At 41.3% G+C, this 16794-nt stretch overlaps 2 protein-coding genes across 3 annotated transcripts in view; both read left to right on the top strand.

The window, feature by feature from the left end:
• Positions 1-4562: 4562 nt before the first annotated feature.
• Positions 4563-5269, top strand: LOC125965333 (translationally-controlled tumor protein-like). Its single transcript, XM_049714568.1, has one exon. It carries the CDS (start codon positions 4704-4706, stop codon positions 5184-5186), a length of 483 nt encoding a protein of 160 aa, XP_049570525.1. The 5' UTR covers positions 4563-4703; the 3' UTR covers positions 5187-5269.
• A 4795-nt stretch (positions 5270-10064) lies between these two features.
• The window catches only part of RALA (RAS like proto-oncogene A), a 76319-nt gene continuing 69589 nt past the window's right edge, over positions 10065-16794 (top strand). For both annotated transcript variants that reach the window (XM_033438411.2, XM_004263326.4), the window contains exon 1: positions 10065-10316. The gene's annotated coding sequence lies outside the window, so the exon portion shown is untranslated. The remainder of the gene's footprint in view (positions 10317-16794) is intronic.

A 16794-nucleotide genomic window follows, 5' to 3' on the forward strand; every position in this document is an offset into this window, starting at 1 on the left:
TTATATGACATATTCGCCTTCAGAAGATCATGATGGTTGCAATGGGAAGAATGGATTTGGGTGGGGTGGGGTGGAGACTGAACCTGTTGGATCTGTACTGCAATTATAGTAAGCAGATAATAATGCCTTGGATTAGGGAAGTGGCAGTAGAAATGGAGTGGATTCCCAGAGGTGGGCTGGTAAGCCAGTTCTCTGGGGCAGGGGCAGAGGGGGTGTGGATAGCCCTGATTTATAATGCTTGCCAATTTCCATGGTGTAATTACTTCCACCTTGGCTGGTTGGGAAGAGATGTACACATTGGGAATGGGTACCTCATAAACCACTGTGAGCTGGCCCTAGTTCCCCATGGCACATTACCTTTATACAGAAGTGAGAAAACTGTTCATTTCTCCAGACAGAATTCTTTTTTGCAAATTTTCACAGTTGTGTCAATACCGCCACCTGTTCAACTGATATTGAGAGGATAGGAATCATTTTATAACTAACAACAAAGAATACTGGTGTTCTGCTGCTAACAAAACCCCAAAATGGGGGCTTCCCTGGTGGCACAGTGGTTGGGAGTCCGCCTGCCGATGCAGGGGACGCGGGTTCGTGCCCTGGTCCGGGAAGATCCCACATGCCGCGGATTGGCTGGGCCCGTGAGCCATGGCCGCCGAGCCTGCGTGTCCGGAGCCTGTGCTTCGCAACAGGGGAGGCCACAACAGTGAGAGGCCCGCATACCGCAAAAAAAAAAAAAAAAAAAAAAAAAAAAAACCCCAAAATGTAATGGCTTCAAAGACTATTTTACATCTGTGACTCTATTTCTGTTTTTAAATAAGTTATGGTTACCAGGGGAGAAGGGATAAATTGGGAGATTGGGATTGACACATACACACTACTATATATAAAATAGATAACTAATAAGGACCTACTGTATAGCACAGGGAACCCTACTCAATACTCTGTAATGACCTATATGGGAAAGGAATCTTAAAAAGAGTGGATATATGTATATGCATAACTGATTCACTTTGCTGTACAGCAGAAACTAACACAACATTGTAACTCAACTATACTTCAATAAAAAAGTTTTTTAAAAAGGCAAATTCAAAATAAAAAAAAAGAAGAAGAAATGGAGTGGAATGGATGATTTGAGATGTGCTAAGGAGGAAGTTTTAACAGAGCCTGATGATGGAATGGATGTTGAGGAAAAGAGAAAATTCAAAGTAAACATGTAGATTTCTGGCTTCCGCCTTTGGGTGGGTGATTGCATCAGCTCAGTTCAGACGTGCTGTGTTTGAGTTAGTTTCCTAAAAAACATCCAAGAGGTATCAACTAGGGAATTGAATACATAGGTTTCAAGCTTAGGAGCGAGTTCATGTCTAGAAGTCATCAACCTATAGAAATAAAACCATGGCATAGATAAGATAATCCAAGAGGAATGTGTAGACTAGACTAGAGTGATAGAGCCTTAGAGTTCCTTGAAATGGCAGTATTTAAGCAAAGACAGCAGTGTCCAAAGGACATTATGAGTGGCCAGAAAGGAAACAAACATTAAGTGTGGTTTTCCAGAAGCTGAGAGAAGAGATTGTTTCAAAAAGGAACGAACAGTCAACAACTTCAAATGCTGTTGAAACATTAAGAACTAAGGGATATCTTATAATAGGGATGATATTGGTGACTTTATTGCGTCGTTTCACAGCAGTGTTGGGAATGAAAGCCTGACTACCTACGACTGAGGAGTAACTTGGAGGTGAGGAAGTGGAGATAGCAAGCACAGAAAATTCTTTGAAAATTTTTCTCTAGTGAAAGGAAGGAGAATTTGGGTAGAAGCCAGAGGGAGAGAGGATATGTATGAGGGAGACACTTTACACAAATGAGAATGCTAATGGCAAGGAACCAGTAGAGTGAGGTTGAAGACACAACAAAAAGAGAGTAATTGATGGAGCAAGGTCCTCAAGTAGACAGGAGGAGCTGAGATCCAGAATCCAGACGGAACGATGGCTTTCTGTTGTGAAAAGAATGAAGGAAGGGATGGTCATAGTTCAAAAGTTATAGGTTTGATTATAATAACTAATATATAGTTCTCACATAAGTTTTAATTATTACAACACAGTATAAGTATTTTAAAATGTAGACAATAAGATTTTTCAAAGGTAGTGAGAATAATCAGGGACTATCTAAGTATTGCTATTAAAATCAATTAATTAAAAGCCTAAGTTTAAGTACTAATATTATTTAATAAAAAGATGTGATTTAGGGCTTCCCTGGTGGCGCGGTGGGTGAGAGTCCGCCTGCCGATGCAGGGGACACGGGTTCATGCCCCGGTCCGGGAGGATCCCACATGACGCGGAGCGGCTAGGCCCGTGAGCCATGGCCACTGAGCCTGCGCGTCCGGAGCCTGTGCTCTGCAACGGGAGAGGCCACAACAGTGAGAGGCCCGCGTACCGCGAAAAAAAAAAAAGATGTGACTTATAATCTAAAATAAATAAATAAAAAATAAAATTTAGACAATAATATAATTAACAATTACTTATTAATACTATTTTCTCTAACTCCCCAAGACTCAAAATATCTAAATTTATGGGACCTAGCCAGACATTCCTTCTTTTGTAAGGTGCTTGAGACAACATTTGAAATATAGTAAATATTTAATAAATGCTAATTTAATTCCCTTTCCTTGGCTGACTCTGGACTCAAATAGTCAGCTGCTTCCCTACTGATGGCATCTAATTCTTCCTTCTGGTTTCTCAGATCTGGTACTTTCTGGTCTAATCCTTGCTACCTACCAGAGTCCTCCTGACTTTATAAATACCTTCTGTTCTAGTCTAGCCCTACCTCTACACTTTTCCAGGACAAATCAATTCATTTATGATAGAGTAATTCATTTTAATGAAGTATATTAAAGACTAAATTTGTATTCTACATGAAGGTATGAAGGTATTCTGTGTATGTGTACACACACACGCAAAAATCAGGAGCCACTAGAAATCGATGCTGGGTATGTGGTGCTTCCTCTGAAAAATAATACAACTTATAAAATGAACAAAACTGAAATGGGTATCAATTTTCACAATGATAGATTCTGACCAAAGGCATATTTTCACAGACTTTGTCAAAATGTATCAACGAGCCCTTTAAAATATCAAAGTGGCTTCTTCATTTACTGGTGATGAAAATGTACAATTTTATTTATAGTTAATAAGTATAAATACTTATTCAAGGTTGAAAGACTCTGAAGAAACCTGTAGAGAGGTAAGGAAATTAGATAGAACCAAGCATATCTATTACCTCATTCAAGGGAAATATTTCATTTTGATGATCAATCCAGGCAGACAATGGCTTCTGAAAAATGAATACTTGATTTCATAGCAGTAAAAATCAATTTTGGAGCTAGTTCAGTGATAGAAGAACAATGTAAAATACATCATCCCATGCACCTTAACTATATCTTAAATAAAATAATATAAGAATAATACACAGCTGCAAATCCAAAACTTCATTTTATAAGTATATTATTAACACTTCTCTTAATGTCAAAAAGATGAAAAGAAACAACATAGAAATATTTTCAGCTATACAAATTCAGGGTTTCCAAGACAAAAAAAAAAAAAAAAATAGGATGCCACTGTTATTTACATACAGTTTTTTTTCTACATAGAAAATGTTTATATCTAATTCAATTTCACACTTCACCCTAGGCAAAGTGAACGCTGTAATTAGACAACAGCATTCACTTAACATTTAACCTATTCATTTAACATTTATCACTTACATGTACTTGCTATGTGCCAGATATTGTTCTAAGTTCACTAAGATATTAGCTCTTAAAACCATGTAACAGAACATGGTAAAAAGTTTTAATTGAAATTGCTGTTTTTTCTCCACTTTTCCATCCTACCCCGTCATATGTAATCAGTAAAAGAACAGCAAAAGTCCAGTGAAAAGCATTTAACTTGGACGTATAAGATTTGAGTTCATTTCTGGCTCTATTTAGGGTTCTGTGTGGCATTGGATAAGTTACTGAAACCAGAACCTCCCAAACCTAACTGATGATCAGAATTTGAAGGAGGGTGTTATAGCTACAAATATAACTCTTTATATTTGTTATATTTTTCAATTTATATACATATAAGGCTTCACCCAAGACTTTCTAATTGACTTTGTTCAGAGTGGGACTCAAGAATCTGAATTTCCTTTAAAGCTTTACACATCTTCCTCAACTTATGATGGGGTTATGTCTCAATAAATCCATCATAAATTGAAAATATTGTAAGTCAAAAATGCATTTAATACACCTAATCTACTGAACATCACAGCCGAGCCAAGCCTACTTTAAATGTGCTCAGAACACTTACACTAGCCTACAGATGGACAAAATCATCTAACACAAAAAACTGCTTTGTAATAAAGTACTGACTATCTCATGTAATTTAGTGAATACTGTTCTACAAATGCACAAGTGAATGGTTGTCTGGGTGCAGCGTGGTTGGAAGTGTATTGGACTGGGAGCTGGCATTTCATCAAGAGAGAAAGAGAGGTGCCCTCTATATGAGGTTGGGGAGCGGCAGAGTCGGCCTTTTCCGCCTGCTCCCCCCTCCCCCGAGCGCCGCTCCGGCTGCACCGCGCTCGCTCTGAGCTCCATGCTCCTAAGCTAGTGCCACCGTTGTCTCCCTCCAGTCGCCATCACGATCATCTACCGGGATCTCATCAGCCATGATGAGATGTTCTCTGACATCTACAAGATCCGGGAGGTCGCGGACGGGCTGTGTCTGGAGGTGGAGGGGAAGATGGTCAGTAGGACAGGGGGTAACATTGATGACTCGCTCATTGGTGGAAATGTCTCCGCTGAAGGCCCCGAGGGCGAAGGTACCGAAAGCACAGTAATTACTGGTGTGGATATTGTCATGAACCATCACTTGCAGGAAACCAGCTTCACAAAAGAAGCCTACAAGAAGTACATCAAAGATTACATGAAGTCAATCAAAGGGAAGCTTGAAGAACAGAGACCAGAAAGAGGAAAACCTTTTATGACAGGGGCTGCAGAACGAATCAAGAATATCCTTGCTAATTTCAAAAACTATCAGTTCTTTATTGGTGAAAACATGAATCCAGATGGCATGGTTGCTCTGCTGGATTACCGTGAGGATGGTGTGACCCCATATATGATTTTCTTTAAGGATGGCCTAGAAATGGAAAAATGTTAACAAATTTGGCTGTTTGGATCTATCACCTGCTCGCCATAACTGGCTGGCTGCTGCTTTTCATCCACACAACACCAGGACTTAGATGAATGGGACTGATGTCATCTGGAGTTCTTCGTTTTGATGTTGATTTGTTTGGAGCGGAAGGATTGTTTTTGAGGAAAAAAAAAACGTGTCATGTAGGTTGTCTAAAAATAAAATGCATTTAAACTCAAAAAAAAAAAAAAGAGAGAGAGAGAAAGAGAGAGAGGGAGAATCGTGCCCATATGGCTAGCCCAGGAAAAGTTCAAAATTCAAAACTCGAAGCATGGTTTCCACTGAACGAGTATTGCTTTCATACCATCGTAAAGTCAGGGACTGTCTGTACAAATTCTGCTGAGCAGCAATACTTGGGAACCATTGATCTAGTAGTCTTATCCTTTAATCCCAACAGAAAAAGTATGGAAATATGTGGTTCACAAGAGTGGACATGAAGGGCAGGATTGTAAAGCCTAAATGTCAGAACTCCATTCTTTACACGTTCTCACTACAGTGGCCACAACAAAAGGGCCATCTAGAATATTTAAGTCCAAACAGAAACATTAGGAATGGTATCATACAAGTGACTGTCACTTACAGCACCTATGTAAACCTACCGCTTTAGGCCTGATGGCAATAAAATGAAGCAGGAAATGGAGGCAATGGTCTCACTGATTTCAATTATAAAACAAAACAAAACAAATTATCTTTACCTGGATGTGCAGAAAATGGCCACACACACACACATATTCACACACCTAAAAGTTTCCAAGGTGATTTTTTTCCCCCTTAAAGTATTCAACTAATCATCACAATATACTTTTTATTTTCATCCCTAAAATATTTTGAGTACTAATGCCTGACACCATGAACATGAATAAAAGTAAGTGCCTGTCTTCAAGGCGATAGACACAGCCATAAACATAAGAACAGCAGTTTAAGTTTTAAAAACTTAAGTTTGGCTGAATTTTACAGATTCTACAGGCAATCAATCATAAGCCAGAAATGCTCATATTATAAATATGTTCTGGCATAACTGTCATATCAAGCTGGTAACCATCATATAAAGAACTAGAAGGAACAGTAATTTGAGAGCCTCAGGATAAGAGATGTGAGTTTGACTCTGCTACTTGACAATTTGTAGCAAGACTTTTCAGCCCTTAGGCAAGTCTTTAAGCCCTCTGAACCTATTTTTTTGAACAATGCATGTCTTATAAAGTTGTTGTGAAAATAAAATCAAATAATACAAATGTTAATGTACCATGGGTATTACGGACAATGCTTATAACTCTACTAGTAATAAAACATGTATTTCAAGTAGTTTAGAGATAAATTGCTAATAACCAACTACTTTCTCATCTGGCCCCCGATACATCTAGGAGGCTTTTGTTGTTACCAATTACTACTATATGTGTAGCTTTTGTACACTGATATGTTTATAAATTGGTATATGATAAGCACATATATAAAAATAAATGTGTACATTATATAGCCATGAATATATTTAAATGTGTTTATATATGCATACACCTTTCAAAAGAGAAATACTGAAGAAACCAATCTAAGAGGCAAAATTTCATCTACTTTAGGGATAGACACTGGACAAAACCTCAGAGGACTATGTATTTTATTTTGTATTTCTGATTAAACAATGATGAGAATGACAGAAGAGTTATAGGAATGCTCACCTTCATGCTACAGACAAACATGTAACTGCATGCTAAGTCTTATTATTCTATGGGGACGTGAGTAATGCTTTAATGCAAAATTCCAGTTAAATGACTGTAGTAGACTAATCATTAATTCTAAAACATGATTCTGACAAAAGCATACCTATCTCATACGTCTCCCCAATGTATATATTAGCATAAGTAGCAGAAAACATAAGAATTGTAGTTACTAAAACTCTTCTCCTCTTACTTTTTACTCATACCATGTTAGTACATAAGGTTGGTTTATAAATAATAATTAACAATAAGGTCAATAAGAAACCTAAGTGTGTGTGTGTGTGTGTGTGTGTGTGTATTTATTATTATCATTAAAAAAATTTTTTTGGCAACAACACACAGCTTGTGGGATCTTAGTGCCCCAACAAGCGATCTAACCTGGGTCCATAGCAGTGAAAGTGCATTTTAACCACTGGACTGTCAGTGAATTCCCAAATCTAAGTATATTTTAAACCAGAACCTTTCATGTTCTTTGAGGTGCCCAGGCAGGAAATTTTGAAATGCTCATGAGTTCTACTGGATACTAGTGCTAATTATTAATAATATATACTTAAAATTATGCCCTTTCATCCAAGTACCTCAAAGAGCTTTTAAAGCATTAATTTGTTATTTATCTCTGAGAGGCAGGCTGGTAGAAAGTTATTATAATCTCTATTTTATAGTTAAAGAAACTAGGGCATAGAGAGGTTAAATGACTTTGCTTGGGTCATATGGTGAAAAGAACTTTGGGACTCAAGATCATTGCTCTCATTTCTAGTTCAGTATATTATCCATTACATGGTTGGTCAATACACCTAAATGTAATTTTATTCTAGGAAAATTGAGAATAAATGTATTTGAATAATCTAAGAACTAAAGGTGAGAGTTCCTCATTTTTTGTGTTCAAAAAATCCTGCTATACAGGAATATAGAATAACAACTAATAATTAGTCTTTGGTTTGCCACTGTACCTATTATTTATAGGGCTTTTGCTATATGTGGCTTTCTGAAGCTTCTGCTCGAAAATGATCCATTCTATTTCTGACTGCTTTAAGCTAGGTTAGCATGGCTGTGAACAAACAAGAATCAGCTGAGACAGGCTGGCTAACGAGCTTGAGGTTGTCTTTCATTGCGTTCCCCTTGCTCACTCTTAAAGCTATCCTCCTCCTAGCTCTCCATTCAACAGGTATATCCTCAATCCTCCATCTGTGGCTAGTTTAACTAACCTGTCTTGTCAATGATTAAATTTTAAAAATTTTAATTAAGGTAACAATGATATTATTTTATGATGCTATACTAGTTATACTTTTGTCATATTCAGTTTCTTGTAAGCCTAAACTTTATGGCCCTTAGAAGAAATATAGTCCTTAGAAGACCATTATGCATATATCACCACATGGGGACTTTTTTCAATGTAATATTTCAGCATTTTTCCCAAGAAAAATTAGGGAGAAAGGAGAAGTGGCTTTGAATCTGTGCTCAATAAAGTGAGACTGCAGTTGGCTCGGGTGTGGTAATACAAGCCTGTGGTGTTTGTAACTTCATATCCCATCCTACCCAGAGCTGTAGACCCACACAGCAACTGCCATTAGACACCACCATCGGTACATAAAACACGTCAGGTCCAAAATAGCACTCATTTTCTGCCCCAACCCCATCCCAATCCTTCCTTATTTCATTTGGTAAAATACACCTTTATCCTCCCCCAAAAGCAGAACATCAGTATTGTCACTTCCATTCTTTTATCCAGCAAGCACCTGCTTCCCAAGAATCTATCATCATAACTAGTTGACTTGGCATCCTGAACATTTTAGGAATCCATCTTCTTCGGATACTCACTGCCACTCACATTATGGTTATCCTTTCTCTTGATTTCTGTAATGGCTCCTTGTCTGCAAGCTCTCTGCTTACCCTGCCCCTCCCCTCAACTAACCTGTCCTCCACCAACAGCTTAAATTGTCAGTCTGTCCAGGGTCATTCCTCTATTCATGGCCTCACCACGGCATGAAAGACAGTTCATGTTTGACTCCTGACTGCTTCTTCAGCTTCATCTTTTTCAGCTGCCCAGCCTTGAACTTTTAAGTCCTGTAATTACTACTCAGACTTCTCAATAGTCTTTATTTGTTCCTTTGTTTCATGTCCTTTTTGTCAGGATCTCGATGTGCTGTAAAATCCCTTTTTGGTGCTGTAAAACCCCTGTTTATCTTGAAAATCTGACAGTTTTAGTAAACTCATCCATTCCTTTCTCTGTATACCTTGATATGCCATACTTCCAACCGTAATTATTTGCTTCCATTACTCTGGGCATCCCTTGAATGGACTGTGTCAAGCAATGAGTGTTGCTACTCAGGTGCGAGGTGGGGAGGGAGGAGGATAAGGGAATAAATGTCTAGAGTTAAGAGGGGAGCTGTTAACGCATGTTAGTCTAACGATCGATTTCGAACCTATGGAAGGATTAAATAAAGCAAACGATTTAGTGGAACTACTTCCAATTTAGGCTCCCAAATCACAGGATGGGGCCGCGGGCTGATCTCAGTGCCACACCAGACATCAGACCCACTGTGTCGTAGTGGGTTCGAGAAGCCTCAGAAAAGGATCCCCGACTATCCGCGGATGCGAGTCCTCCCGGGATCAGCTGTTAGACAGGAGGCCCAGGGCGGCCACCGAGACCCTCCAGCCAGGGCAGGCGACTGACCCGTCTCCAAGGATTCAGCCCGCGACGAGCCACGTCGCCGGTTCCACTCGGGAAAATCCCGGCCACAGGACGGAGTGGCCTAGGACGCCCCGGGAGAAGAGGCCGCCCCCTGGAAGCAAGATGGCGGCTTCCGCTCTCCCCCTCCTTCCCCAAGAACCCCCTCCTGGTCCCCAGAAGAGAGACAAGGACGTCGTGGCGCCGGCGCCGAGATCCAGGAAACTCTGCGAGGCCCGCGGCCCCTCCCCGGCCCCGGGGAGGTGACTTCACCTCGCCGGGCGCAGAGACCGGGGGTGGGGTCGCCCGAGAGGCAATGCAGCCCGCCCTCAGCGCGCGGAGGGTGGACACCAGCAGGCCCGCTCCCTCCGGCCATTGTTCTCCAGCCCCGGCCCCCACATCCTCCTCTCAGCCCGCGGACAGGAAGTTGCTTCCCCTCAGACTCCGCCCCGCTCCCAGCGCCCCGGAAGTGATTTGCGGCTGCTGCTGCAGAGCGGCCAGCAGGAGGGTGGATCTCCAGAGAGCGGGGCGCCCCGAGCCCTCCTCCCCGTCCTCCGCCTCCTCCTGCCGCCCAGACTCCACCGCCTCCTGTCGGACTCCTCCTTCTGCCGCTCCCGGCGCGGAGCCTCCTGGACGACAAGGGCCGAGCACTCTCCAGCTGGAGCCAGCTCAGCCGCGGCTTCCGGAGCCCGCGGGGCGGTGAACCGGCTTGCGGTGCAGGTGAGCTATGCCCGCCCGGGCTGCCCGGGGAGGGGCTGGGGCCGCCGGTGCGGCGGCGGGGGTGTGTCTGGGCGGCGGCGGGCCGAGGCCCAGGCGCCGGGCCCGGACGCCGAAATTGCACCTCCTGCGTGCTCCCCGGGAACCAGCTGCGGGACGAGCCCGGGTTGGAATCCGGGGCGCCGGGTTCGCCGCTGTGCGAGCGAGTGCAATCCCGAGAGCGGACAGTTGCGGCGAGGTCTTCCGACCCCGGCACCCCGTCGAGCTGGCCTCGTCGGAAGGTCACCCCGCATCTCTGTCCCGCCGCGCCGAGGTCCCCGCCTGGGCGGTGCCCGCAACCTGGGGGGACCGGTCGCCGCAGTCCCCGCGCCTCACTCCGCCCCTCTCCCCTCCTTTCCTTTCTTTCACTCCTTGTCTGTGTGCGAGCAGTTGCTTTTTAAGCGTCTCGGGTAGGGTTTTGTGCCAGTTAAAGGAATAGCTGTTTCAGGTGGAAGTCATTAGATGGTCCGCACTGAACTGAATAGCCGGCCCTGGGCTCTTGCACAGGTTTAGCCAATAATCGGGAATCAAGCCTCTGAAACGCGGACGAGAATATGGATATTTTGAGTGAGGGAGGTGTTTCTTCCGTGGTTCGTTCCTGAAGGTTTTCCAGAAGTGGAAGATGTGATTTGTGTGCTTTAGGCAAGGGATATGTGTGTAAGTGGGCGGGGGTGACGGCGCAGAGAGGTGGCAGTGTTGTTTCAAGGTTTAGGGAGAATTAGGGAGTTGACTGGCCTTTTCTCGGAAACCTGAATGTCCAGACTTGCGAGAGCTCATCCAAGTGTCATTGAGGTTGTATGAGAACTACAGGGCCACGCCCTGCCTGTCAAGCTGAAAAGCACCTAATTTACGAATTGTGTTTGGGGGCCGCGGGGAGGGGGACGGGGCGGGAGATCATTATAAAATATGTGTCATGAGTTAATTCTTGTCCTGGAAGTAAATTACAAGTTTAATCATGCTTCAAAAAGTATATACTAAATGTCGTTAGTGAACTCAGTTTTCACCAAAGGTATTCCTTTTAGCTTATGTTTACTAATGTATTTAAATATGTCTTATTCGCTTATGTTTCTGTCTCTATTAATGCAATATTATTATAAAATGACTCCTGTGACTCTGAAAACATTATTTTTAGATTACAAATTTCTTCAGGGCAGGAGCCATGTCTTACTCATCCCTGTGTTTCCATGCGATGTGGCCAGAACATAGAAGTTATTCACACAGCTCTTCAGTGAATGAATGAATGTGTAGGTGATCTCACAGTTGCCTTCCAATAGTCATTTATTTGGGGGGGGGGGTGGGAGGGCTAAGGTTTTTTTGTTTGTGTTTTTGTTTCAGTTTGGATGCAGATTTTGCTTTGTCTTTCTGTTCTTTAGCACGGTCAAAGGACAAATCAAGAAGAATCCTTTGCCATCCTTCCAAAAGTATCCTCCCCTGAAAGATTAAAATTATATTTGGGGTATTGTGATTGGGCATTATAATAACTTATATTCCAGTGTTAAATGTTTACTACTTGAGCTTTTTTGCCCAGGGTTATCAAGAAGAGATTTCCTGGTGATAGGAAGTTTGTGTTTGGAGTTGATAACCATACCCTATCTTAATCAAATAGAGGAAATTGGGAGTTACCACTGTTGAGATAACGTGGTACATTGCAGAATTGCTTATAGTGGCTCATTTTTTTCCACGGGTACATGAAGTCCTTTGACATCCTCTTATGACCTTGATGCGATTTACCAGTAGCCACTTTAACACTTTTTTCCAGAGATCCAGGTGCTGTTCTCCAGTGTGTCTGCTGAGTGTACAGTCATCTGTATCAATTATTTTGAAGTAATTCTTCATACAACACTTTCTTTGCAGTTAATTCTTCATACAACTCTTTTTCAGGGAAAAGGGGCTAATTACAGGAAAGAAACTTGTCTACCATTTGTGTGGGGAGATAATTTTTTCTATAGATGGTTGGGTTATTTTCACTGTAGTGAGGTTCAAATAAAAAAGTGCTGATATCTTCTTTCGTCTCCGAATGTCTGGTCCTACACTGGTTTTCCAAGCTCAGCTTCTACAGAACATAGATAAATGTACCAGTATCACTTCTTGTGTATGTATGTGTCAGTGTAATATGCATTTGTACATGGGTTGCGAAGACAATCACTTTTAAAATACTGGAATAAGAGGCTGTGAATATTAATGGGGAAAAAGATTATGATTTTGAGGAAGTAGGGAGACAGTTCATGGTTTTCACTGTTTTATAAAATGTTTTAATTTTAGACACTAGGGAGAGTAAAGCCTGTAATTTCTTATCTCAGTGACGTAACCACTATACAGAGGTCAGATTTCCCTTATTTCAACAACTCTCTTGGTAATAACAGTCCTCCTACATTGATTTCCTGCCAAGCACTGTGATAAGAGCTTATAATTTTTAATCTCCACACTACTGCTGCAAAATAGGTAGTTTTTCCATACTTTACTAAGGCTAAGGGAAGTTATTTGCTGGAAGCTGGGCCACTAGTACGTAATAGGGTCTGGATTTTAAAGTAACAATTTCTGAGAACATTGGCTATTGCAATTAATCCTAAAAGACTGAGAAAAGAATTCGATTCTGATTGAGCTGAGCTTTAAGAAAGCAAAGATACTGATCTCGTCAGTACTCTTGGCCATCACATGGGGCCTGGGGTAACCAGTGACCCTGGCCAGGTGGCCTCAGGTAGCAGCCAGTCTTCTGTTTATGACCTTCCTTCCACATGTTATAACCTTTTGCGTGTGCCACGATGAAAAAATGGATGGGCATTGTTCATATAAGTGTCCTGGGAGAGTAGAGTATAAGGAACTCAACTTTGGTGTTTGATTATTACTTTTTACCTTTCAAGTACCTGAATAGTCCCTATTTGAGAGGACTGTTGGAGACCTGTTTGTAGTGACTTTTCCTGCAATCTTGTTTTTTTAGTTCTTCTTGGACTGAAGGACATGGGGGAGAGGTTGTGGGAGAGTGGAAAAAAAGCAGAGGTGTAGACATGGGTCTGTTTTTACCATTTCAGACCATATATTATTTTCTCTTTGGGTTTAGTATGGAGGCTTAAAGGTGGCAGAATTCTTGTAAGGGTCTAACTCCTCTTCGGTGCCAGTAGAATTCTCTTCACTCTTCCCAAGGCTGTGCACTTTTTAAAAAAAAAAATGCCCTTTTCAATGGGCCTAATTCTAAGGATGTGTTCATCTCTTGGTTTAAAAAAGAAGTGTAGAGCTCAAGTTAAAAATAGCTTATTCTCCAGCCCCTATTAGTAACAGTTATTCTTTGTGTTTTTCTGTTTGTTTGTTTTTTAGCTCTAAAACACCTTTCTTACTACCCTATTGCACTCATAACGATTTGGTTACAATATAGAAAAAATTCAGTTAAAGCTCTGTGAGTTCTTAAAAGATGTTTGAGTAAATTTTAGAAGAGAATTTGCATCTTTGATTTAATTATACCTGAAGGTGAAAACTTATTCCTCGACATCAAGAGGGCATTCTGTACAAGCCAAGAAGCAAGCTTCCAGAAAACATGTTAGTATTCTTAGAGGCCCTCACAGCTAGAGGCCTGTATTAGGTTCAGTAGACAGACATAACGCTTGACACACATAATCTCCTTGAAGTCTGGGATCTAATTTCATCGCAGAATTCACTTATTGAAACTAAATATCAGGGTTTGTCAATGTCATCTTGGAGAATAAAACACAGCAAGATTATTAAAAGACTTCTACTCCCAGACACATTGTGAAGGTGGGGCAAAGATCCCCAGTTTCCACAAAGATCATGACCGTAGTCTTCGAAGCCACGGAATCTGTTGCTTTCTTTTGCGGTTGAGAAGCTAGCATAGTAATCCATTGAAAATGAGGTTGCCCCACTACTGAGTAATTGCAGACGCTTTAGTTCAGCTACCCTGTCTAGATCTATTCTGGATTATTGTAGCAGCTTTTTAGCCTCTGGTTGGGTCCCCCCCACCCAATCTTTTTTCCACACTTGGTTAGAGTATTCACGATACTCCCCTGCTTAAAACCCTTTCACAGCTCCTTCTTGCTAATTAATACAATCCAAATTCCTTTTATTTTATTTTGTTTTATTTTTTTTTTTGCGGTACGCGGGCCTCTCACTGTTGTGGTCTCTCCCGTTGCGGATCACAGGCTCCGGACACGCAGGCTCAGCGGCCATGGCTCACGGGCCCAGCCGCTCTGCAGCATGTGGGATCTTCCCGGACCAGGGCACGAACCCGTGTCCCCTGTATCGGCCGGTGGACTCTCAACCACTGCGCCACCAGGGAAGCCCCAAATTCCTTTTATTCTTAATTTCATATATAAAAAAAACTTTTAAGGTCTGCTCCTTACCTAACTCTGTAGCCTCATTTCTTTTTTTCCAGGGTCTTCAGTTCCAGCAATCCAGGCTTCTGGAATGCTAGCGTTTTTTCAGTCCCTCATTTCCTCTTCCTGTGATTCTTAACCACTCCTCCTTCCCCCAGCCTAATATACCCCTACTTGCCCTTCAGAACTCACTTTAGCTTATAACTCTTCAAAAATTGTATCTTGATTTGATTTTTTCTCTCAACTCCATCCTTTCAAAAAAACAAAACAAAACAACAACAACAAAAAACAACTTTCAAGACTGGGCTAGGGTTTCCCTGGTGGCGTAGTGGTTAAGAATCCGCCTGCCAGTGCAGGGGACACGGGTTCAAGCCCTGGTCCAGGAAGATCCCACATGCCGTGGAGCAGCTAAGCCTGTGTGCCACAACTACTGAGCCTGCGGTCTAGAGCCCCCGAGCCACAACTGCTGAGCCCGTGTGCCACAACTGCTGAGCCCGTGAGCCACAACTACTGAGCCCACATGCCACAACTACTGAGCTTATGTGCCTAGAGCCCGTGCTCCGCAACAAGAGAAGCCTCTACAATGAGAAGCCCGTGCACCCCAATGAAGAGTAGTCCCCGCTCGCTGCAGCTAGAGAAAGCCCGCGTGCAGCAACGAAGACCCAACGCAGCCAAAAATAAATAAATAAAATAAATTAAAAAAAAAAAAAACTGAGCTAGTTGCTCCCCTTGCGAGCTGCCATAAAATCTGTGATAGCACTTACTACTATGGACAGTTACTTCATTAGCCTATTGTAAATTTTGTTGACCACAGTCTGTAGTAACCGCGTATCTCCAGGTATACATGCCCTCTTAAAAGTCTTCACAGGACTTTATCAGAAGTTCCCAAACTTTCTCAGTTCATTACATCCTTATTATATCAGTAATTTTTTCACAGCATCCCTAGGTTAGGAGAAACACCTGATGGTTTAATTTATTAGTTTAGGTCCAAACAACTTAATAAGTATTTATGTACTGACAATTTAGTAACTATTTGAAAAAAGTAATACACAAATTGAGTAACTTTAATTTTTTAACTACACAGTACTCCACGGTTTATTCAACCATTTCTCCTGTATTTGGACACTTAAGTAATACCCAGTATTTTTCAATTACAAGTGGTGTTGTAATGCAAATCTTTGTTTCTTTGTATTGTTGGAAGTATACCTTCAGGATAAACGTATATATAAGATTTGTTAGATTTGCCAAATTTCTCTTCCTGTGGGGCTGTACTATTTTGAATTCCCACCAGTGGTGTATGAGTGCTGCAGCTTCAGCAGCAGAGCATGTTGCCAAGCTGCTGAATTTCTGCTAATCTAATAGGTGAGAAATTGTATCTCAGCCTAGTTTTAATTTGTATTTCTCTTATCACAAGTGAATTGAACATTTTTTTCATATGTTTCAGGGCCATTTTTTACATTTTTTAAAGTGTTCATGTTATTTGCTCACTTTCTAAATAAATTTTGGTCTTTTCCTCTCAGAGTTTAAAAGTTCTTTATATTTAAGAATATTAGTCATTTAACTTTGATATATATTGCAAATACTTTGCCCAGTTATCTTTTGGCATTGCTTGTGGTGTGTGTTTTTTTGACTTGCGAAAGTTTGTTTCTGTGTAGTCAAGTATATTAATCTTAAGTTTATTGCATCTGGATTTTTAGTCATAGAGAGCCTTTCACTTCCCACAGGTTATAGAGGAATTCAGCCATGCTTTCTTCTAGTACTAATACAGTTTCATTTATAATATAGAGCACATTCAGTCCTCTGATCCATTTGGAGTACATTTCTATATATGGTGTGAATGGGGCTAATTTTATGTTTTCCACGTGGCTGTCCAGTTGTCCTGATACCATTCAATTAAAAAAAAATCTTGGCCCCCTTTATCATATACTAGATTTCTATATGTAGTTGGGTATGTTTTATACTTTTGGATGGTCTGACTATTCATGTACCAGTACTACACTGTTCTAATCATAGAGACTTTGTATATGATTTAATATCTGGTAGAGCTAGTTCCCCATTATTGCTCCTGTTCTTCAGTGTTTTCCGTACTAGTCTTGCGTGTTTCATTTTTCCGTATGAGC

Source organism: Orcinus orca, chromosome 9 (genome assembly GCF_937001465.1).
Source record: "Orcinus orca chromosome 9, mOrcOrc1.1, whole genome shotgun sequence".
Taxonomy (NCBI): domain Eukaryota; kingdom Metazoa; phylum Chordata; class Mammalia; order Artiodactyla; family Delphinidae; genus Orcinus; species Orcinus orca.